This window comes from Eretmochelys imbricata, chromosome 5 (genome assembly GCF_965152235.1).
Source record: "Eretmochelys imbricata isolate rEreImb1 chromosome 5, rEreImb1.hap1, whole genome shotgun sequence".
NCBI classification, from domain to species: Eukaryota; Metazoa; Chordata; order Testudines; family Cheloniidae; genus Eretmochelys; species Eretmochelys imbricata.
In genome coordinates, this window is record NC_135576.1 from 130,054,873 (window position 1) to 130,077,541 (window position 22,669).

The 22,669-nt window shown below is 43.6% G+C and overlaps 1 protein-coding gene across 10 annotated transcripts in view; it reads right to left on the reverse strand.

Moving 5' to 3' along the window:
- Positions 1-281: 281 nt before the first annotated feature.
- RNF170 (ring finger protein 170) overlaps positions 282-22,669 on the reverse strand; it is a 44,479-nt gene continuing 22,091 nt past the window's right edge. For 9 of the 10 annotated variants that reach the window (XM_077817905.1, XM_077817901.1, XM_077817903.1 and 6 more), the window contains 5 exons: positions 20,950-21,025; positions 19,656-19,764; positions 8,310-8,383; positions 5,607-5,711; positions 282-817 (listed from right to left, as the gene is read on the reverse strand). In XM_077817905.1, coding sequence (XP_077674031.1) covers positions 548-817; positions 5,607-5,711; positions 8,310-8,383; positions 19,656-19,725 — 519 coding nt within the window. In that variant the 5' untranslated portion in view covers positions 19,726-19,764; positions 20,950-21,025 and the 3' untranslated portion in view covers positions 282-547. Of the gene's footprint in view, positions 818-5,606; positions 5,749-8,309; positions 8,384-19,655; positions 19,765-20,949; positions 21,026-22,669 lie in introns of those variants that run through there. The other variant, XM_077817904.1, reaches the window with a different exon arrangement.

Sequence of the window (22,669 nt, forward strand, 5' to 3'; positions counted from 1 at the left end):
ATTCACTGCGTCAACCTGTAATGCTGTCTTTGGGTTTCTTCTTGCATAGACAGATATGAAAAACTATTGTTATTTAAAAATACTTTGACCCACCACAGTGAGACATTAAGCAGTTTGATAAGCTATATATTGAAGTGTCTTAATGTGCCAAGCTAATCTGAATTCTTTTTTGTTTGAAGTCCTGACATCACATAAATAGAACTTCCCTTTCACAAACTACACACGAAGAGGTGTTTTATAACTAGCATTATCTTGCATTACATACAATTGCTCATTGGGAGTAAGCAGATGTAGGTAATTTATTACATCATAAATCTAACCTCTTCAATCTAACCTCTTCAATATTTAAGCATATGTAACACAAATTAAAGATTCCAGTTAAGCATCACCACAGTTTAACCCCTCACATTTGCACAAAGTAATTTACTACAAGCTATTTAATTGTAAAAAGTAAAAGTTTATACAGGTGCTTTACTATGTCATACTGTCATGGTTCCCTTTGTTCAGCATTCCACACAAACTTCTGTATCATGATTGTTTCCACTCATTATCTATTCAGTCTCTGTGTTATTACTTCTCGGTACATGATAGAGATGTATATCAGCAGCAGAAAGATGACAAAGAAATCATCTAAAAATCCCAGAATTCCAAAGAGGGCTTCAGGAAGAAAATCCAGAGGTGAAGCCAGATAGAGCAGAGCTCCTAGCAGGCAGAGGACTATTCTGATACGGAACATCCAGAAAAGGCCCCCTACAGTAAACATCTCCCTGAAAGCATGCCGCAGTAAAGTGGGTAAATCCATAATTCTTTCCATAATCTATGAACAAACAAAATAGAAATAATTAATCTTTTGTAGCATCATACAAAATGCCAAAATAAATACTTCCTAAATGGGATTTCTTTTTTTTTTTTAAGCACAATATTGATATTACCACATTCACCAGTTTTGGAATCCATTAGGTCACAAGACTGAAAGTTTCTAGACCTGGTACTTGAAACCACAGTATAATGAATTAATGAAAGATTTTAACTGCCAAGACACCTATTGGGTAAGAAACACAGGAAAACTAGCATCTTAATTGACACAGAAGACAACTTATGATTCACCACGTAGCAAGAGCAAGCAGTGGAGAAACTATTCTGGATCCATTTCTTACTGATAAGTAGTGACTGATTGAGGATATAACAATGGTAGAGAAGTTTGGAACCAATGATCATAAGTTGTATTAGTTCAATACAATAAAGAAAGGGGCTTGAATTCATTATAGCAAAGAGAAGATTCACAGAATGCAGTGGTATATATTTAAGAAAAGGTAAATAAACAAAAACAGATTTCAGGAAAGCAAAATGTTAATCGAGTGAGTAGGATGCAATGGAAGAAAGTATGGAAAATCTAAGAACATGGAAGAAATCTGGGGATCCCTATGAGACACCATAATCAAGCTGCAACGGATTACATTTCCTCTGAAAAAGAATAATGCAATATATAAGCTGTGGCTAAATGAGGCTTTTCAGGGGACTGTCCAAGCTTTAAGATTAGAAAACAAAATAAACCCAGCCACGGTGCCTTCTTATCTTTTATTCTGTGGCTTCATCCACACTAATTAGCCATGGTTCAGTGGGAGCCATTTTTTAATTTGAGCACTGTTTCAATAATGACTCCTTTCCCAAAGCAGACAGAGCCACAGAATAGAAGACTAAAAGGCAGTGGTTCTCAAACTTTTTGTATTGGTGACCCCTTTCGAACACCAATCCTCTGAGTGCGACCCCCCCTTAGAAATTAAAAATACATTTTTGATATTTAACACTATGTGAAATACTAAATTTAAACCCTATTGCTTAAAATGAATTTACCTTTTCTCACTGCTTTTAAATTAAGACTAAAACACATTTTTATCGAATTAAATATAAGTGGAAAAGTTATTTTTAAGTAGAATTTTATTTTAATACTTGACAGCAATTAATGACCTGAAGCAGCCAAAAATCAGTGAGATGGATGATGCTGTTTATTCTTGGTGTTGTTTTAGAAAGGGTGCATCTGATGTCGCCCTTCACATTAAGTCGGTTTCGAGATTTCGTCTTTACTGTGAGAAGACTGGAGAATCCACTCTCGCATTTGTAGATAGTGCGAAATGGCAGGAGGACTCTCTGGGCCATTTCAGATGCCAGTGGGTATTCACTTGCAACTGAGCACCAGAACTGGTTTGGAGGCAGCTGTGTGAATTTTGCTTTCACGCCATCATCATTGATCATGTCGACAAACTGTTCCTGTGTGTAAATATTGTCAGTAGCAACTGCTCAGCTGCCACACTGAAAGGGCTCTTCACCGGGGAATGAAGTGCTTCTGGTAGCACTGGGAAGTAGTGTGAGAACTCTTCATGAAGGGCTCTCAAATGTTTACTGATCACTGACTTGAGAGCGCTATCCATGTTAACTTCTTCCTCCTCACTGAACAAGGAAGGTGTCGGAAACATGCCGTAACTGTCTGTGTCCAGCTTCCTGCACCACAGATCCAACTTTATCCGGAAGGCTTTGATTTTATTAGTCAGGTCTATTGATGTTGAACATTTTCCCTGAATTGAGATTGAGATCATTAAGGCTACCAAAGATATCAACTAGGTATGCCAAGCAGAGAAGCCATTTCTTGTCACTGAACATTTTGTTCAGCTCTTGTTTCTGTTTTCACAGGAAAAACTGTGCCATCTCTTCGCAAAGTATAAAAACGCGCTTTAATGTGCGTCCCCTAGAAAGCCATCGGACTTGAGTGTGGAAAAGCAGAACTTCATATTCACCACCCATTTCATTGCAGAGCTCTCGAAAGAGACGACTATTCAGAGCATGAGCTTTAACGTAGTTCACTGCTCGTATAACAACATCCACCACAGCATTAAGGCATATTAGCAATGTCTTTGCAGCGAGGACTTGACGATGGATTCCACAATGAGTGACAATCCCATTAGGTGAGACGCACTTTACCTTCTGACGAAAGCCAGACCGTGCACCCATCCTGGCTGGAGCACCATTGGTACAGATACCACAAAGATTTTTCCATTCAATGCCATTGCTTTCGAAAAAGGAGTTCACCTTATTGAAAATGGCCTGTGCTGTTGTGGTTGTTTCTAGTTGTTCACAGACTAAGAACTCATCCTTAACATCCCCGGCATTAACACACCGTACGGATGCGACCAGTTGTGCACAGCGAGTAACATCAGTGGTTTCATCAAGTTGCAGGCTGAACATACTGAAAGCAGAATTTTTAATTTCATGCACAACTTGTTTTTTGATATCTTCAGACATCTCACATAATCTGCGTTTCACAGTGTCATTAGGCAGGGAGAGGTATTCCGGTTTTTGGCAGTATCCTTGCCAACCATGAGTGCCACAGCCTCCTTGTCTGCTGGCCGAATAAGCGCCTCACCTGCTGCATGCAGCGCTTGAGTAGGGGCAGCTCGTAGTGACACGGTGTAAGAGGCCTCCACAGCGGAAGACATTTGCTGTCGGAAACTTCCATCAGCACCAGGCCGGGCCGCCTTTGTTGCTGCTTCTCTGCATTTGAAAAAAATCCACGCCTCGATTTTTATGCTCAGGATGTCTAGTTTCAAGATGTTGCTGCCGTTTGCATGGTTTCATTGATTCAGCAGACAAAACTTCACAGCCAATGACACATTGCGGCTTTTCAATCCCAGAGGTGATGATACTGGGAAAATTCAGTTTAATGGAAGACTCGAGAAACTTTTGTTTTTTAGCGGTTTCAGCAGTACAAGTGGCCATTATTTTCAGGAGAAAGTTTGCACTTGTGTGTCTGATTGTTAATTAATAAAGTACTCGTTCAGCTGCGAATCAAGCCCTCTAATGTTGTCTCAGTGCCAGGGCCAGCCACAGGAAAAATGGTGCCCTGGGCAAACTTCTATTTGGCGCCCTGTCTTTGGAGGTGGAGCAGCACTGGAGGTGGACCTGGGCTGGAGGAGCTTGGGGCTCTGACGCTGGCACATAATGCTGATGGTGGCTCACAACCAAGCACCTGGCTGAAGGCCACACAGCGGGTGGCGGGGTCGGGGCTGACAGGCAGGGCTGTGTGTGGCAGAGCTGGAGGGTTAACAACCTTGTGCCCGGCAGAGCTCCCGGCTGATAACCCTCAGCATGGCTGGGGCTTTGCCCGACAACCCCAGTACAGGGGTCGGGGCTCACAGCATCCTGGATGCCCCAGTTCAGGGCTCACAGCCCCTCTTCTGGTTGGGGTCAGGACTCGCAACCTCACATGGTGGTTGGACTCAGGGATTGCAGCCCTGTGCCTGCCTGGAGCTCGCAGCCCTGCTCCTGGCGAGGGTTGGGGTCTGGGATCACAGCCCCATGGGGGGTCAGAGTCGGGGCTCGCAGCCACGCTTCCCTGTCAGGGTTGGGGCTCGCAGCCAGGGCGCAGGGATCGGGGCTCTCAACTTGTAGCTGCGCACTGGGGTCGGGGGCTCGCGACCCCCCACATAACCAGGTTGCAACCCCCCGAGGGGTCGTAACCCCCAGTTTGAGAACCAGTGCTAAAAGGAGACATGGACTGAGCTTAAAAAAATACTTTAGACAGTAAGGGTAGTCTTGTGATTAAGGCAATTGACTGTGTTCAACATCCACAGGCAGGATGTCTACGTTCAATTCCTGGGTCCGCCACAGACTTCCTATGTGACCATGGGCAAGTTGCTGAGGGCCGAACCCAAAACCCACTGAAGTTAATGGGAGTCTCTTAATTTCAATGGCCTTTGGACCAGGCTTTCAATCTCTTTACCTGTAAAATGGGGATAATACTTCCTTTCTCTCATATTGTCTGTGTCGTCTATTTAGATTGTAAACTATTTGGGGTAGGGTCCCTAGGAAGAAACTAATGAGATATGTGCAGGCAGAACCCCACTGAAATCACTGGTATCTACCTGGACACATCTCATTTATAGGATCAGGGTCTGCGTGTACGAACTGTGCCTAGCAAATGTGACAACAGTAGCTTGCAAGGTGTACATTCTAAAGTTCTTACCACTCTAATTATGACACCCAGTCATAGAAATAACACTCAGAGATAAGTTTAGAGAACAAAATAGAGAAGGCACACAACTCATTAGGAAATCAAGGAAGCACAGAACTCAAAATATAGTTACAAAAGAAAGGGAGCTATATCAATACAGAAGAAAGCAAAGCTAAATTCTCCTGATCAATTCTGGGTCTTTATAAACTGGGAGCAAAAAGGGAAATATTTTTCTTTACAGAAAGAAGATATTTTTCTTTTCCACATATTTCTTTACTTGTTAATTATGAATAATTTAGGCCCTGAATCAGGAAAGCACGTAAGTACACGTTTAACCAGACTTCCTGAATAAAGGATGCTCTTCTGAATCAGGGCTTTAGTAAGTACTATGTTATTACAACAGAAATGCAAGGTTATACGAGTAGTTAAAAATAAATGTTTCTATGCTTAACCTGCAGAAACTTGTATTTACTAAACAAAACCTGTGTAGTTCCCATGAATTATGAACAGAAAATAAACACCTGGAAGAAAATCACACATTATAAAACAGTGTCAGTCTTTCACCGGTTATTGACCCGCCCCCCTCCCCCACCTTACTTACAGATCTGGGCTGTCCTGAGAATCTCCGGTTGTAATCATTGACATCCTGAAGCACTTGTGCTGCATCCTGCTGATCTTCACTGAAGCGTGGTAAAAGCAATGTTACCTGTGCACAACAGCAAGAAGCCACTTCATGCCTGGCACTTCTCATGAATATGAAATTGCAAATTCATAAAAGAAACAGGAATAATTCAGTGCTAAACCTCATACTTTAAGTACAATTCATTACTGTAGACCAACCTTGGTACAACTTTAGATATATGTTGCCTTGCTTCTAAGTATTAACCTAAAAATAACAAGTGTTTAATACTTGCACTGTATTTACTTAGATACAGCTCCCAAGTCTTAAGGAATTAACATTTTAAGATACTATAAAAAGGATATAGAAAGCTATTTTCAAGAATATTTACTAAGGACAAAGTACAAGAACCCAGTCTCTGAAGTAGATCAAGGGTAAAGTTTTCAAAAGTGCATAAGTGAGTTAGGAACTCAAATCCCATTTTCAGAGGTGACTTAGGCACTTAGATGCTTGGGGGTTTGAATTTTTTATCCCAAAATCAGACAAATGCTTCCGTCATCATTACTGATGATCTTGCATTGAAGCATAAAAGCAGCAAAGTTTGAGCTCATTGTATATCCACTTATAGCACAGTGGCTGAGGGCCCTTCGCCATCACTGTTCCTCCAAAGTGCACCAGCCTAGGGGGAGTCCACTGCAACCTCCTCCGTGATCCTGGCTATCATGGTAATGCTCAGAGTGAGTCTCCAGGCCTCAGCCCATTCAGGTTCCCCTTGACTGGAAAGCTGGTGGGTACAATGGGAAGCTTTGAGGATAAGGTGAGTAAATTGGAGAAAAAGTGGGCAGGACAAGAAAAAAGGATAAATCAGGGCTTTTGCAAGAGTAATGAATGGAGAATTCTCCTCCTAAAGAAAAATATAGTTTGGGGAATTAATTCTGCTACAAATATCTAAAACTACACAATATGACATACATACGCATGTGTACATTTTATCTATATACAAAAAACTATTGTAATTTTAAACATATGTGGTGATGATATTCATGTGATACACTTTATCATAAGGTTCTGCAGTTTATCACATTGTTTGCAATTTTTCATCTTTGAAACCTTACCTAGTACTCTGCCACTAATCCATCAAGCAGTTGCAAACACCTGCCCTGCCCTCCTCCCCTCCCCCCCCCCTTTTTTTTGGCAGCAGCTTGCCAAAGGACAGTTTCCTCTCTCTTCCTCTCCCTCCCAAATATGAAATCCCCCTTCCACTGCATAGGCTGAGCAACACTCAGTCCCAGATCAATAACAGGCTTAAGATGAAATAGCTCGTCACTTTCCATGGCTAGATATGGATTCTTTAGTCCATTGGAAAGATACAGGGTGACACTGGCCCTTTGAGCTATAAAAGAGGATGCCTGGGGAAGAAAGAGATATGGTGAGAGAGCTCTCTGTAGGCCCACCCTGGAACAAGGGAGGAATTATCAGGGAGCCAGTGGAGGGGTTAGCCAGTGCCAGGAGGCTGAAAAGCGTGGAGACCTGGGAAGACTAGCCGGCAGACTTTCCTGAGATGAAGGGCCAGAGCCAGGAGACTGATTATGGTTCCTGGGAGAAGGCTGAAGGCAGGAGAGCAGCAAGAGGGGTTAGCTGGTTGGTGACCCCAAGTCAGAAGCAGGACTAGAGGGGTCTGAAGGCCAGTGAACAGCAGAAGGAGTTGCCTCTAAGCCAGAGAACCATAGCCAAGGGCCAGAGAGGGCTGATGGCAGGGGAGCAGCAGAAGACCTTATCTACTCTCATCTCCAGAGGCGAAGAGCTGGACCCATAGGAAGTGTGAGATGGCCAGCTTTCCAGTCAAGGGGAAGCTTAATGGGCAAGGACTTGGAGACTCACTCTGAGCATTACCATTCATTATTCCCAGTGCAGATAATCATTATGATCATCCGAAATCTCATCTCATGATGCCCCATGTACCACACCACGGCACTTTCAACCATATCCGGACACTGTCCTCTTTTGTCCCTGGACAGCCACTCCAGCCCTTCCAGCTGGAGTGCAACCCTGCTCTTCCCAGCGGGAACCCTCACAGCCTGATTGCTGAGAGATGGTCTTTACCAGACCATCCAAAAATTGAGAGATTTTAAAAAAAGGATTAGGTTTTTGTGTTTGTTTTTTTTTTTAAATTTGCTTTCTTGTTTTTGAGCCTTTGGAGGAAGCACTTGCCACCAAAAATACAAGTGACCATTTCAGGTTCAAAATTCAAGCTTAAATGCATATGCAGAAATGTAGGCCTCCCTGCTGGTTGCTCAGAAAGACACTCTGCCAACCCTTTCCAATCTCTTGGTGTGTGGGTGTGGGTGTGTAGCTGACAAAAGACTTTCACCTCCCTGGACCTTATTGCCATTCTGTCTCTCTCTCTCTCTCTCTCCCCCCCCTTCTGGTCTCCCTCTCACTTCCCCCCTCAGACTCTTGCCCCACTCACATTTTCCCTCCATGCTCCCCACCACCAGTTCTTCTGTCCCTCACATGCCTGCCTATATCCCTCCCCTTTCCCCTAATAGAGTCTTACCATTCACAATTTCCCTCTATGCCATCCCTTACTTATTTTTAGAGGTAAGCATGAGAGTGCGTGTTTTCAGAATCCGGGCCTAAATTTGGAATCAGAACCATCGGATCTTTGATGATATAAAGTGTTACCGTTTGTCTGCAGATTGGGCAACGGATGGCGCCCAGCCACGAGCCATACCTCCAGTATGCAATAATGCATGTACCTAATGGAAGTAAATATCAAAAGCTGTAATGATTTCAATTTTACACTGTTAGACATTTTTGATTTAAAACAATTATTTCAGCAAGAACAAAATATTAGGCACCAAGAAAACAGGTAATGGATTATTAAAATATTAGGCTCAAGTACTTTAGGCATAACTGGCTGTTTTTATATAATATTAACTGCAGATAGTAAAACCAAATTTATCCAAATTCCAGATGCAATTCAGTTAATAAATTCTGATACAGTTCAATTTCAACATTAACTTCTATAGCAGGGTGGAAAAACAAATAAAAAAAAAGATTTTATATTTTAAAAATAAACCCATTTAAGATTAAATTTGAAATTGACAACTCCAAACTTTTAAAAATCATTTAAAATAAACATAAAAATAATGTTAAGCAATACGTTTGCTGATACTTTTTGAAGAAAGTAAAACCACAGAACTGTGGAAGTCACTGGCTAAGCCAAGGGTGGGCAAACTGCAGCCCATGGACCGGATCCGGACTGCCAGTTATTTTATGCCAGCCCTTGAGCTCTGCTCCAGGGCTCCAGCCTGGGAGCAGGGTCGGGGGCTGGAAGCTCCCGGAAGCCACGACAGCGCTTTAACGTGGCTGTGTAGTTGCGGCACCAAAGCTGGGAGAGACCTTTCCCAGAGCTGTAAAAAACCCACCCCCACGACGGGAGTAGCTACCAGTGCTGGTGCACTGTCTACACTGCCACTTTACGGCGCTGAAACTTGCATCGCTCAGGGGTGTGTTTTTCACACCCCTGAGTGAGAAACATTCAGCACTGTAAAGTGGCAGTGTAGACAAGGCCTCAATGTAAAGGCTATGGTTAACTGAAAATCAACATGTTTTAATAGCTAACAACCAATGAAAATCAACTTTTCTTTAGGAAAATAACTAAAAAGTACAAATGCAGAACACGATTAGAATACATTATTTAAATAAAGGTTTTCAGCTTACTGATTTAAATTATGATTAAACTGGGTGATTTAAATTGCACTGACTTAAATCAATCCATCCTGGTCAAGAGCATATATATTAACTGAGGAGTCAAAAAGCTTCTACATCATTGTAATTGGAAAATGATTAGTTTTAAAAGCCTTTACTAAGGTAAAGTTTAGCTGGGAAAACTACAGGAAATAAAAATTCAGCTTGTTACAAAACCCTAATGTTTCAAGCTTTGAAACTGCACAGGTTTTGAGGTGTCCGGAAAAATCTGAATCCTTTTAATCTTTTCCAAGTCTGCACCAACTAACTTTTCTCGATGAACAGATAATGTATAAGTTACGATAGCCCCATGGATACTAGATGAAGACAGATAAAGAATCCTTGTTTGAGAATCTCAAATGTTGGGAATCTGAAGGAGGGGAAATCAAAATGATAAACATAATATAACAAAATAAAATTACCCCTACAGATACCTCAAGTAAGTAAAGGATGTGAATGTTGTAAGTTTTAGCATAATTCTTAAAGACTTCAATTTTTCAATGTAAACGTGTTGTCCTGGATGAGGACACCAACCAGAGTTTTGCTAGTTTTTTTTCTACACGTGTTTACAAAACTGCCACCTCAGCTCCCCCTGTTTTATTTTAAAAAATGTTTTCTGTTAATTCTGAATTAATTTTCAGTTAATTCTGAGTTAATTTTTTCCACGTTTAGAAACTTTAAGGACACAGAATCAAATATATTTGCAGATGAGTGGAAATTTTGATTTAAAAACTGGTAGCACAGAAAAAAAAAATACTTTAGAACGTAATTTTAGACACTATCTATTACCAGACACTTTCTCAAGAAGTTATACATAAAGTTCTTTGTTTTTAATAGTATTATGCTATGAAAAACTGTTTTTCTCTTCAGATCAAGTTAAGGAATTTAAGATACTTTAGAAATGGTTACTCACCCTGTATAGTAACTGGGGTTCTTCAAGATGTGCCCCCCACGGTGCTCCACTGGAGGCGTGCTAGCACCCGCTGCACCTTTGATTGGAGATTTCTCTTAGCAGTGTCCGACTGGCCCACAGATGCGTGCTACTCAGCCCCGTGCCCTGAGCCATTGTTACACAGCACTGGGTGGGTGAACCGCCCTCAGTTCTTTCTCTACTACCAAGCTCCACCGCAGAGAACTCCAAAGTAGAGGGGAAGGAGGGCTGGTACTGGAGCACTTGTAGGGATACAAATCTTGAAGAACCTCAGTTACCGCACACAGTGAATAATCATTTTTTCTTCTTCCAGTAGTGTCCTTACGGGTGCTCCGGGGAGGCAGATCAGTGTTGTATGTTGCTAACGCTGTTGCAGGCATCGCAAGGCAGTTTGGGAAGGGTTAAAGGTGTAAGTGTGGAATGAAAGGTTCCTTTGCAGGTTATGAGAGGCCGTACAGGGAGGAAGAGAGAAGGGAACGAGTTAACTCGACACTCCAGCTAGGTCCGAAGACAAGACACTAACTCCAGCCCAAGGCCATGGCACACGACCTACGACCTACTCTCGGCTGCCTGCCAAGGAAGACGGGAGCCTGGATTCCAACCCCAACCAGTGAGGATTCAGCTGAACGAACTGCAGGGGCTGTGAAAACTAGTGAGACAGTGAAGGCCAGCGTGGGGGCAACAACAGGGTGTTTTGGGAAAGCTGAGGAAGCCACGGAAGGCCGGTTTGGACTGGTACAAAGAGCACAGGGAACAATGGTCCCTAAACAAAATGCCCCCAAAAGACCTAAGGACTTAAAACCCTCCTGAGAGCTGAAGCAAATCAGAGATCCATAGTGGACCCTGGGCAGCCTGTGCACAGGACAGAACTCCTGTCCACCCTTCCCCCTCTTCTTCTAACGTTACACCCAGGCTTGGCCAGCCTCGGGTCGTGTGTGTGTGAGTAAGAAAGTGGGTTAGGGCATGGGCACTAATGCTTTCTTTCTTCCCCTGAGTGACGTGGGGAGAACCCAGCACCCTCCGCTGTTATTAATAAAGCTTTAAAATTTAGTCACTTGGTGTGCTCCTTCATTCCCTCCCATAATGATCCTGTGGCCTCAGCCTGATCACCTGATGCCTCAGGCAGATAACATAGATCTGTCACAGAATAACCCTGTACTGGAGAGTGGAAAGCCATGATGGCCACCAGATGGACTCTAATAGAGCTCAGCGATAGTCCTAAACTTTTTAGTGTAAGGATGTAGTCCAATAAATCTGGCAGCGATGAGGTCATTGGTGGAATATGTCTGAGGTCACACCAAGAAAGAAATCTTGTCCATTTTTGAAAGTATGTGTAGCAAGTAGAACTGTTTCCTGCTGTGTTATAGAATTCTTTTTACTTCCTCTGAGCAGACTGTGTCTAGACCCATGAATCATCGGCCAACCGTGCTTTGAGACGAAGCACTGCAAGATTGGGGTGAAGGATCATCCTGTCTTCCTGGGAGAGGAGATGAGGAGCAGTGTGGAGAGTGATTGGAGAGCAAATGGCCAGCTGTATCAGGCAAGGAAAACATGTTAATCTGGGACAGGGTCAAAATTATTTGGATGACTCCGGTTTTGTCTTTTGTACTTTGAGGAGAACTAGAGGAATCGGTGAGAATGCGTACAAGGAGATTCAACGATCAATGAAAGTGAAAAATATCCCCAGAGATCTGTGACCCAGTCTGCCTCTCGAGCAAAACTGAGCATAAAACTGTGGTGAAACAAGTCTATCTGAGAGGTGCCCCACTGACAGAATATTTGGTATGATTTGCTGTATCCTATTTCTTACTTGTTGTCTTGGAAGAAGTGCCTGCTGAATGCATCCAGAGACACATGTTGAATCCTTGGGAGATAGGCTGCTGTGATGAAGACCTGGTTGAGTATGTACCAATTACAAAGCTTGACAGGTTTGACGCAGTGGGATCTTGTGCCTCCTTGCCGATATAAATATGCATGATATGTGGTCCAAACAAATCCTGCATCCTTGCGGTCCCTTCCAACCCCATGATTTTATGACCTTTATGAGATTGCGCAATTAGTGGCAAAACCTGGAGACAGGGGTATCTAACCACTCTGAGTTCCAGGATGTTGATGTGTAACATGGTCTCTTGCGACGCCTACTTGCCCTGGATCTAGATGTGCTCCCGACCATAGCAGAGAGATGTCTGTCTTTATGACAACTGCTGGGGGAGGATGTGCAAATTGGACTTCTGAGCAGACATTGTGATGGTCTTTCTACCAAAGTTGAGGGATTGTTTTACGCAGGTGGATATGGAAAGATGTACATTTAAACTGTGTCGGCTCGGTGAATAAACAGTCTCGAGCCACCCTGATGGCAATGGATTCGGAATCTTGCGGGGTCTCTGGCAAAGGTACTGGCTGCCATGTGCCCTAACAACTGAAAACAGTTCTTGATCAGGGAGCTTGATCAGTATGGGGGCTGAGTTGAATTGCACTGGCTTTGTTGGAAAGGACCACAAACTTATGCAGAGGAATGTAGGCTCTTGCTGCTACTGAATCAAGCAGAACTCCTATGAATTCTAAGTTTTGCACAGTGGTCAAAGTGTATTTTTGAACATTCAATTGCAGGCCCAACTTGAAGTGATCTAACACCTCAGAAGTTGGGGCAGATGACAGGCCTAACAGGAGCACCTGGTACAGAAGGGCTTCATTGACAGGCAAAGCTATGTGGGCAGACGAGGTCAAACGAAGGAGAACATGCAGCGTATGATGAGGTTCTTTAACCTCCTTGAATTAATTGCAACGAGTCAGCAATCCTCTTGACCAGATCCTGGAACTGCTTAAAATTCTCCTCCAAGGAAGGAGGAGGACAAATGATAGCTTCATCCGGACATGAAGAGGAGATATTGGCTGTAGGAGAGACCTCATCAACAGCTCGAGCTTCCTGCTCCTCAAAAGATTCTTCTTGAGGGTCAAGTCTCCTAGAGGGAGCAGGCCATGCCGGTTGTGTCTCTGTGATGGGTGGTGCTCGATGTCTTGGAATATTGTTGACGATAGACTGATCAAGGGTCCCAATGTGGCCAAGGAGGTGGTGCAGAAGGCTTAGAAGGCACCCGTGGGTGCTCATACAAGCAAGATGGTGCTTGCAATCTTGTGCCACGAGTGGTTATAGGCTTGTCAGAGACCTCTGGAAAGGGGCCTCTACAGAAGTGAGGGGAGAGACCTGAACTGATATTTGGGACACCAAGGCAACGTCTTCATCAGAATCCTCATCCTCAAACCCACTCTGGAATGGTGAAATGCCTGAAGACATTTGAGGTGAAACCATCGGTACCAGATGAACTTCAGGCAATCTCGATGTCCTTGGTACAAAAAGAACATAGGAGCCAAGCACCAGAGAATCAGGCATGTCAGATGCAGCCAGGTCCTGGGGAAATTGGAAGTCCTGCAGTACAAAGCCTGCTGTCGGTACCAAGCCTGTAATCTGCACTGAGATCATAGAATCATAGAATCATAGAATATCAGGGTTGGAAGGGACCCCTGAAGGTCATCTAGTCCAACCCCCTGCTCGAAGCAGGACTAATTCCCAGTTAAATCATCTCAGCCAGGGCTTTGTCAAGCCTGACCTTAAAAACCTCTAAGGAAGGAGATTCTACCACCTCCCTAGGTAACGCATTCCAGTGTTTCACCACCCTCTCAGTGAAAAAGTTTTTCCTAATATCCAATCTAAACCTCCCCCACTGCAACTTGAGACCATTACTCCTCGTTCTGTCATCTGCTACCATTGAGAACAGTCTAGAGCCATCCTCTTTGGAACCCCCTTTCAGGTAGTTGAAAGCAGCTATCAAATCCCCCCTCATTCTTCTCTTCTGCAGGCTAAACAATCCCAGCTCCCTCAGCCTCTCCTCATAAGTCATGTGTTCTAGACCCCTAATCGTTTTTGTTGCCCTTCGCTGGACTCTCTCCAATTTATCCACATCCTTCTTGTAGTGTGGGGCCCAAAACTGGACACAGTACTCCAGATGAGGCCTCACCAATGTCGAATAGAGGGGAACGATCACATCCCTCGATCTGCTCGCTCGATGATGGTGACTGAGGCTGCTGACAGTACCACGGGTCTCAGGCACTCCAAGAGAAGTGTGGTTGGAACCCGAAAATGCTTCTTCTTCTACTGATCAGGAATAGTCAGCATGGATTCACCAAGGGCAAGTCATGCCTGACTAATCTAATTGCCTTCTATGATGAGATAACTGGCTCTGTGGATGAGGGGAAAGCAGTGGACATGTTATTCCTTGACTTTAGCAAAGCTTTTGACAAAGTTTCCCACAGTATTCTTGCCAGCAAGTTAAAGAAGTATGGGCTGGATGGACGGACTATAAGGTGGATAGAAAGCTGGCTAGATCGTCGGGCTCAACGGGTAGTGATCAATGGCTCCATGTCTAGTTGGCAGCTGGTATCAAGTGGAGTGCCCCAAGGGTCGGTCCTGGGGCCGGTTTTGTTCAATATCTTCATTAATGATCTGGAGGATGGCATAGACTGCACCCTCAGCAAGTTTGCATATGATGCTAAACTGGGAGGAGTGGTAGATACACTGGAGGGTAGAGATAGGATACAGAGGGACCTAGACAAATTAGAGGATTGGGCCAAAAGAAATCTGATGAGGTTCAACAAAGACAAGTGCAGAGTCCTGCACTTAGGATGGAAGAATCCCATGCATTGCTACAGACTAGGGACCGAATGGCTCGGCAGCAGTTCTGCAGAAAAGGACCTAGGGGTTACAGTGGACAAGAAGCTGGATATGAGTCAACAGTGTGCCCTTGTTGCCAAGAAGGCTAATGGCATTTTGGGCTGTATAAGTAGGGGCACTGCCAGCAGATTGAGGGACGTGATCGTTCCCCTCTATTCGACATTGGTGAGGCCTCATCTGGAGTACTGTGTCCAGTTTTGGGCCCCACATTACAAGAAGGATGTGGAAAAATTGGAAAGTGACCAGCGGAGGGCAACAAAACTGATGAGGGGTCTGGAACACATGACTTATGAGGAGAGGCTGAGGGAACTGGGATTGTTTAGTCTGTGGAAGAGAAGAGCGAGGGGGGATTTGATAGAAGCCTTCAACTACCTGAAGGGGGGTTCCAAAGAGGATGGAGCTAGGCTGATCTCAGTGGTAGCAGATGACAGAATAAGGAGCAATGGTCTCAAGTTGCAGTGGGGGAGGTCTAGGCTGGCTTTTAGGAAAAAACTATTTCACTAGGAGGGTGGTGAAGCACTGGAATGGGTTACCTAGGGCAGTGATGGAATCTCCATCCTTAGAGGTTTTTAAGGTCCGGCTTGACAAAGCCCTGGCTGGAAAAATTTAGTTGGTGTTGGTTCCTGCTTTGAGCAAGAGTTTGGACTAGATGACCTCCTGAGGTCCCTTCCAACCCTAATCGTCTATAATTCTATGAAATATGGTGTGGGGGGAGGCCCATGGAGAAAAGGATAGAGAGTCCCTTCCCGCAGGTAAAGTGTCCAATAAACTAAGGTCAACAAGACAACTTCATGCACTATACTGTTACCCAAGAACCTCGGTTTCCAAATATCCTTCAGAAATAATTCACTGGGAGAGTAATTTTCATTAACTTTTGGTTTCAGAGTAACAGCCATGTTAGTCTGTATTCGCAAAAAGAAGAGGAGTACTTGTGGCACCTTAGAGACTAACCAATTTATTTGAGCATGAGCTTTCGTGAGCTACAGCTCACTTCATCGGATGCATACTGTGGAAACTGCAGAAGACATTATATACACAGAGACCATGAAACAATACCTCCTCCCACCCCACTCTCCTGCTGGTAATAGCTTATCTAAAGTGATCATCAAGTTGGGCCATTTCCAGCACAAATCCAGGTTTTCTCACCTTCCGCCCCCCCCCCCCCCCCACACAAACTCACTCTCCTGCTGGTAATAGCCCATCCAAAGTGACCACTCTCTTTAAAATGTGTATGATAATCAAGGTGGGCCATTTCCAGCACAAATCCAGGTTTTCTCACCCCCCCACCCCCCTCCAAAAACCACACACACAAACTCACTCTCCTGCTGGTAATAGCTTATCCAAAGTGACCATTCTCCTCACAATGTGTATGAAAATCAAGATGGGCCATTTCCAGCACAAATACAGGTTCTCTCACCCTCCCCACCCCCTTTTTTCAAAAAAACACACACACACACAAACTCACTCTCCTGCTGGTAATAGCTTATCCAAAGGGACCACTCTCCCTACAATGTGCATGATAATCAAGGTGGGCCATTTCCAGCACAAATCCAGGTTTTCTCACCCCCCGCCCCCACACACAAACTCACTCTCCTGCTGGCAATAGCTCATCCAAACTGACCACTCTCCTTACAATGTGCATGATAATCGAGGTGGGCCATTTCCAGCATAAATCCAAGTTTAACCAGAACATCGGGGCGGGGTAGAAAAAAACAAGGGGAAATAGGCTACCTTGCATAATGACTTAGCCACTCCCAGTCTCTATTTAAGCCTAAATTAATAGTATCCAATTTGCAAATGAATTCCAATTCAGCAGTTTCTCGCTGGAGTCTGGATTTGAAGTTTTTTTGTTGTAAGATAGCGACCTTCAAGTCTGTGATTGCGTGAACAGAGAGATTGAAGTGTTCTCCGACTGGTTTATGAGTGTTATAATTCTTGACATCTGATTTGTGTCCATTTATTCTTTTACGTAGAGACTGTCCAGTTTGACCAATGTACATGGCAGAGGGGCATTGCTGGCACATGATGGCATATATCACATTGGTGGATGTGCAGGTGAACGAGCCTCTGATAGTGTGGCTGATGTTATTGGCCCTTTGATGGCGTCCCCTGAATAGATATGTGGGCACAGTTGGCAACGGGCTTTGTTGCAAGGATAGGTTCCTGGGTTAGTGGTTCTGTTGTGTGGTATGTGATTGTTGGTGAGTATTTGCTTCAGGTTGGGGGGCTGACTGTAGGCAAGGACTGGCCTGTCTCCGAAGATTTGTGAGAGTGTTGGGTCGTCCTTCAGGATAGGTTGTAGATCCTTAATAATGCGTTGGAGGGGTTTTAGTTGGGGGCTGAAGGTGATGGCTAGTGGCGTTCTGTTATTTTCTTTGTTAGGCCTGTCCTGTAGTAGGTGACTTCTGGGAACTCTTCGGGCTCTATCAATCTGTTTCTTTACTTCCGCAGGTGGGTATTGTAGTTGTAAGAATGCTTGATAGAGATCTTGTAGGTGTTTGTCTCTGTCTGAGGTGTTGGAGCAAATGCGGTTGTATCGCAGAGCTTGGCTGTAGACGATGGATCGTGTGGTGTGGTCAGGGTGAAAGCTGGAGGCATGCAGGTAGGAATAGCGGTCAGTAGGTTTCCGGTATAGGGTGGTGTTTATGTGACCATTGTTTATTAGCACTGTAGTGTCCAGGAAGTGGATCTCTTGTGTGGACTGGACCAGGCTGAGGTTGATAGTGGGATGGAAATTGTTGAAATCATGGTGGAATTCCTCAAGGGCTTCTTTTCCATGGGTCCAGATGATGGAACCATTTTCTCAGATGATGGGGGGGGGGGGTGAGAAAACCTGGATTTGTGCTGGAAATGGCCCACCTTGATTATCATACACATTTTAAAGAGTGTGGTCACTTTGGATGGGCTATTACCAGCAGGAGAGTGAGTTTGTGTGTGTGGGGGGGGGGGTAGGGGGGCGGAGGGTGAGAAAACCTGGATTTGTGCTGGAAATGGCCCAACTTGATGATCACTTTAGATAAGCTATTACCAGTAGGAGAGTGGGGTGGGAGGAGGTATTGTTTCATGGTCTCTGTGTATATAATGTCTTCTGCAGTTTCCACAGTATGCATCCGATGAAGTGAGCTGTAGCTCACGAAAGCTCATGCTCAAATAAATTGGTTAGTCTTTAAGGTGCCACAAGAATTCCTTTTCTTATTAACTTTTGGAGCACTACATTTGAATATATTCACTTGGGTTACCCTTCCCCACTGCCTCTTTCCTTCTGCCTCTCCAGAAGAACAAGACCCCGGACAAATCAGACAAGTCTGCAACGTGCTAAGGAGGAAAAGTGCAATATGTCTGTGCTATATACATATATATACAAAAAGGCCTCAAGGTACACAGGAGGATGGCAGGTAGGATGACCAGACAGCAAATGTGAAAAATCGGGATGAGGTGGGAGGTAATAGGAGCCTATATAAGAAAAAGACCCAAAAATCAGGACATCTGGTCACCCTCATGGCAGGAGACCCTCTCTATGGGTATGTCTACAAGCACTACAGCTGTGCTGCTGTAGCATGGACACTACAGCAACGGCAGGGGCTCTCACTGTAATACATCCATCTCTTTGAGAGGCGGCAGCTAGGTTGACAGCCAGGTTGCATCTATCATGGGGGTTAGGCCGACCTCACTACATTGCAAAGACCATGACATTTTTCACAGCCATGAGCAAGGTAGGTAGATCGACCTAAGTTTTAGGTGTAGACAAGCCCTACATGGCTCTGATAAGAGCATAGCTGGAACAATGTACTTAAACTTGACTACTTAAGTTCTGGGTACTTAAACTCGACTACTTCTCCTACTCAAAACCAAGCCTTAGTGCTTGTCTACATGGACACTAAGTTCGCAGCAAGCTGAAATGTAAATCTACCCAGTACTAGCATGCTGCACACTAAGCATCTGTCTGGCTTCCGCAGCCGCGCACTAACAATTCCCTAGCATTTCTGATCTACCCTGCTTTGAAACAGGGGTAGATCAATGTGCACTAGACTAGGGAACTGTTAGGGCATGGCAGTAGTGGCCAGAAGGACAGTATGTGAGACACTAATGAGGGGTAAATTAACTCCCCAGGTTGCTGTGGACTAAGGGCTGGTCTACACTTAAAACTTAGGTTGACCTACATACGTTGCTCAGGGCTGTGAAAAATTTCACATAGGGTTGCCAGATGTCCAGTTTTTGACCGGAACACCCGGCTAAAAAGGGCCCCTGGTAGCTTTGGTCAACCCCGTTAAAAATCCGGTTGGCAGGCTCCCTACCCAGCTCCCGGGAAGCTGCAACATGTTCCTCCAGCTCCTAGGTGTAGGGGCAGCCACGGGGGCTCCACACTCTCCCCTGCCCCGAGTGCCGGCACCGCAGCTCCCACTGGCTGGGAACTCTGGCCAATGGGAACTGCAGGGGCAGCACCTCCAGGTCAGGGGCTTTGAAATGAGGAAGGAGGGGAAGTTCTGTCCTCAGAGAGGTGTGACCTGCCCTGATCATCTCAATGGGATGTTAACTCTCTAACCGAATGGTGATAATTATAGTTTAAATGTCAGAATTGTTAATTTTCTGATCATTTGATCAGATCATTTTTACTTACCACAGAAAAGATGTCCGCAGTTTGTTTCGATGGGAAATGTAGCCTGCTGTAAACAGACTGGACAGGACATGTCAGTATAGAAACGATGTCTATTACCAGCAGATGCATCCTGTTGGGACAAAAAAATAATTTCTTAAATTATTCAGGAATTAACTTCAATTTAGAAGATCACTTGAGTTTTAAAAAACCCAGAATATATTCTCCACTTGCTAGAAGTCAGAGACAGATGACTCAAATTTAAAACTAAATAAGAGCAAGAACAGAATAATATTTAAATTGAAAAATTAATTCAGTAAGCAGGTATTGTGCAACAAGCACATTATTTTCTTCCATCTGTTCTATATAGCATACACTTCAATCTAATTAAGGACAATGAAAATAGAACCGTGTGATCCTATATTTAACAACCAGAAACCTTTAGTTCAGGTGCACTAAAGTGCGAGTGACACCCAAAAAACTTGCTTCCAATACACTACTCACAAAAGCCTGTCTATACTAGGCGAGAGGCTTTAGCTACAATAATAAATGTTGGCCCCAGGCCCTATTGTAGAAGCAGCCTATGTACCTCTTGATGACAAGCTCAGATGCTGGATAGTTAACTTTGAACTTTAACAATTCCAGCATGTTGATGATTGCTTGGCTAATCCTTGGATTCCTTCCATGGTTTTGTCACAGGCATCCCAGCCTAGAATCTCCCCATATGTGCCAGGGAACGGGCCAATGCCTTTAGCTGGCCTGAGTGGCTCATCACCCCAGTTCACTGGGCCTTGGCTGCTGTGCCATTTTCTAGGAAGCTTAGCTTGTTAGTCTAAATGCTTCTGGTCCCTGCTCCATAGCTGCAAACTGGACTCCAGATTTGACTTCCTGACCCCCTACTGCCAGGCTCTATGTTACTGTGCAGGGAGCATGCACTGTAATCTAACTTACGTCCCCGTGTGGGGAAACTTGGAAGTGTCCTGTGCTTCTTTAAGGCTCTTCTGAAATTGATTATGGATTCCAGTTTGAGAAACAGGGGGGATAGATCTCACAGGCCCTTTCACATTTAACTATGACCTAAAATTTTAAGGGGTTATCATGATATCCATACAAGAAATTTGTCACTTCACCAATAACTGAAGCTAGTTTTGATAAGTCTATCTGCAGCAAATGGAGTTTATACAATGGACATGAACACATTTTCTTTTTCTAGAATGATGTGTTTCAGAATTTTTTTTAAACTTTAGCAGTAAAGGAACAACAGATCTATACCACATATTATTACATGGATGGCCATTTCCAACATCTAGAACGGTACCTGTTCTGTTTGAAGCTGCTGCCGAAGTGCCCTCACTAGTTCTTGGTTGTCTGGATGAATGTTCTGATGCTCATTTCTGAGAGAGGGGGAAAAAGTGAAAGAACAATGACTGTCAGAACACAGAAAAACAAAGTTTTAAAAACAAACTGATTTAAAAAATAAAACCTGAAACTGAGGGGAAAAAGAACAAAACCATTCACTCTCAGTGTAATGGATTTTTAAGAAAATTCTAGCGTAATTAAGGAAACTGCATGATCAATAAAAAGAAAAGGCATACTTGTGGCACCTTAGAGACTAACAAATTTATTTGACCATAAGCTTTCGTGAGTACAGCTCACGAAAGCTTATGCTCAAATAAATTTGTGAGTCTCTAAGGTGCCATAAGTACTCCTTTTCTTTTTGCGAATACAGACTAACACGGCTGCTACTCTGAAATCTGCATGATCAATGTATTCCAGAAGGTTTCACGGATATTGTAAACCATGTGGCACTGTGACCGTTCGTCAAAGGAAAATACCCTTCTTATGACCAATCATCAAGAACAACTTTGGCTGAAAATTATCAGTTTTAATAAATGAAAACAAAATCATTATTGTGTAAAAAATCAAGTTACTTGTAAATACATATTAGTTAACTCAGAAATAAGAGTTATAATATTTTTTCTTTCCATTGGTAACTCCTTTGTTGCTGGAAACGTAATTATGCCTTAATGATTTTTCCCTTCACTGCATGCATATATACTCATTTATTATTGTAGAGTTGAAGTATCTTGTTTTTTTAAAATCTATTTTATTTGCTATCTGAAGGATTATGAAATAACACTCAAGAGAAGAAATGGCAGGCTTTTCATTTGTTTTTGAACACTGATCTCATATAACTTACTCCCAGCATTAAAAACATAAAAGAAACCATTGATGACCCAGCGGCAACAAGAGTAGAGGTTAGACATGATAAAAATACAGATTACTTAAAAGGAGAATCAGAAGGAAGGGCTGCACTGAGGACTAATGAGAGATGGGTGGAGATAAACATTCATCACTTTTTCCCAGACTTGAGCAGGCCTCATGGAAATCTTTCTTTATCAATGTGGTGTCATTAAGCTCAGCTAAAAATCTTATACAAGAGATAACAGAATTTTCAGTATTATATTGAGTATTGTTGAAGTTGCAAAGAAGTTCTATTATAAGTCTGTTTTCATTTGCTCCGTATTTTCTAAAACATTTACCTTTGGGGATGAAACCACCATGTTTGGTGTTTACTAAAAGGTGAATTATTTTTTTTTTTTTGAAAATTTGAGCAAAATGAATAGATTCATAGAGATTAAGGTCAGAAGGGACCATTATGATCATCTAGTCTGACCTCCTGCACAATGCAGGCCACAGAATCTCATCCACCTACTCCTGCAATAAACCTCTCACCTATGTCTGAGCTATTGAAGTCCTCAAATCATGATTTAAAGACTTCAAGGCGTAGAGAATCCTCCAGCAAGTGACCAATGCCCCATGCTGCAGAGGAAGGCGAAAAAACCCCAGGGCCTCTTCCAATCTGCCCTGGAGGAAAATTCCTTCCCGACCACAAATATGGCGATCGGCTGAACCTTGAGCATGTGACCAAGATTCACCAGCCAGATACCCAGGAAAGAATTTTCTGTAGTAACTCAGATCCCACCCCATCTAACATCCCATCACAGGCCACTGGGCCTATTTACCATGAATAGTTA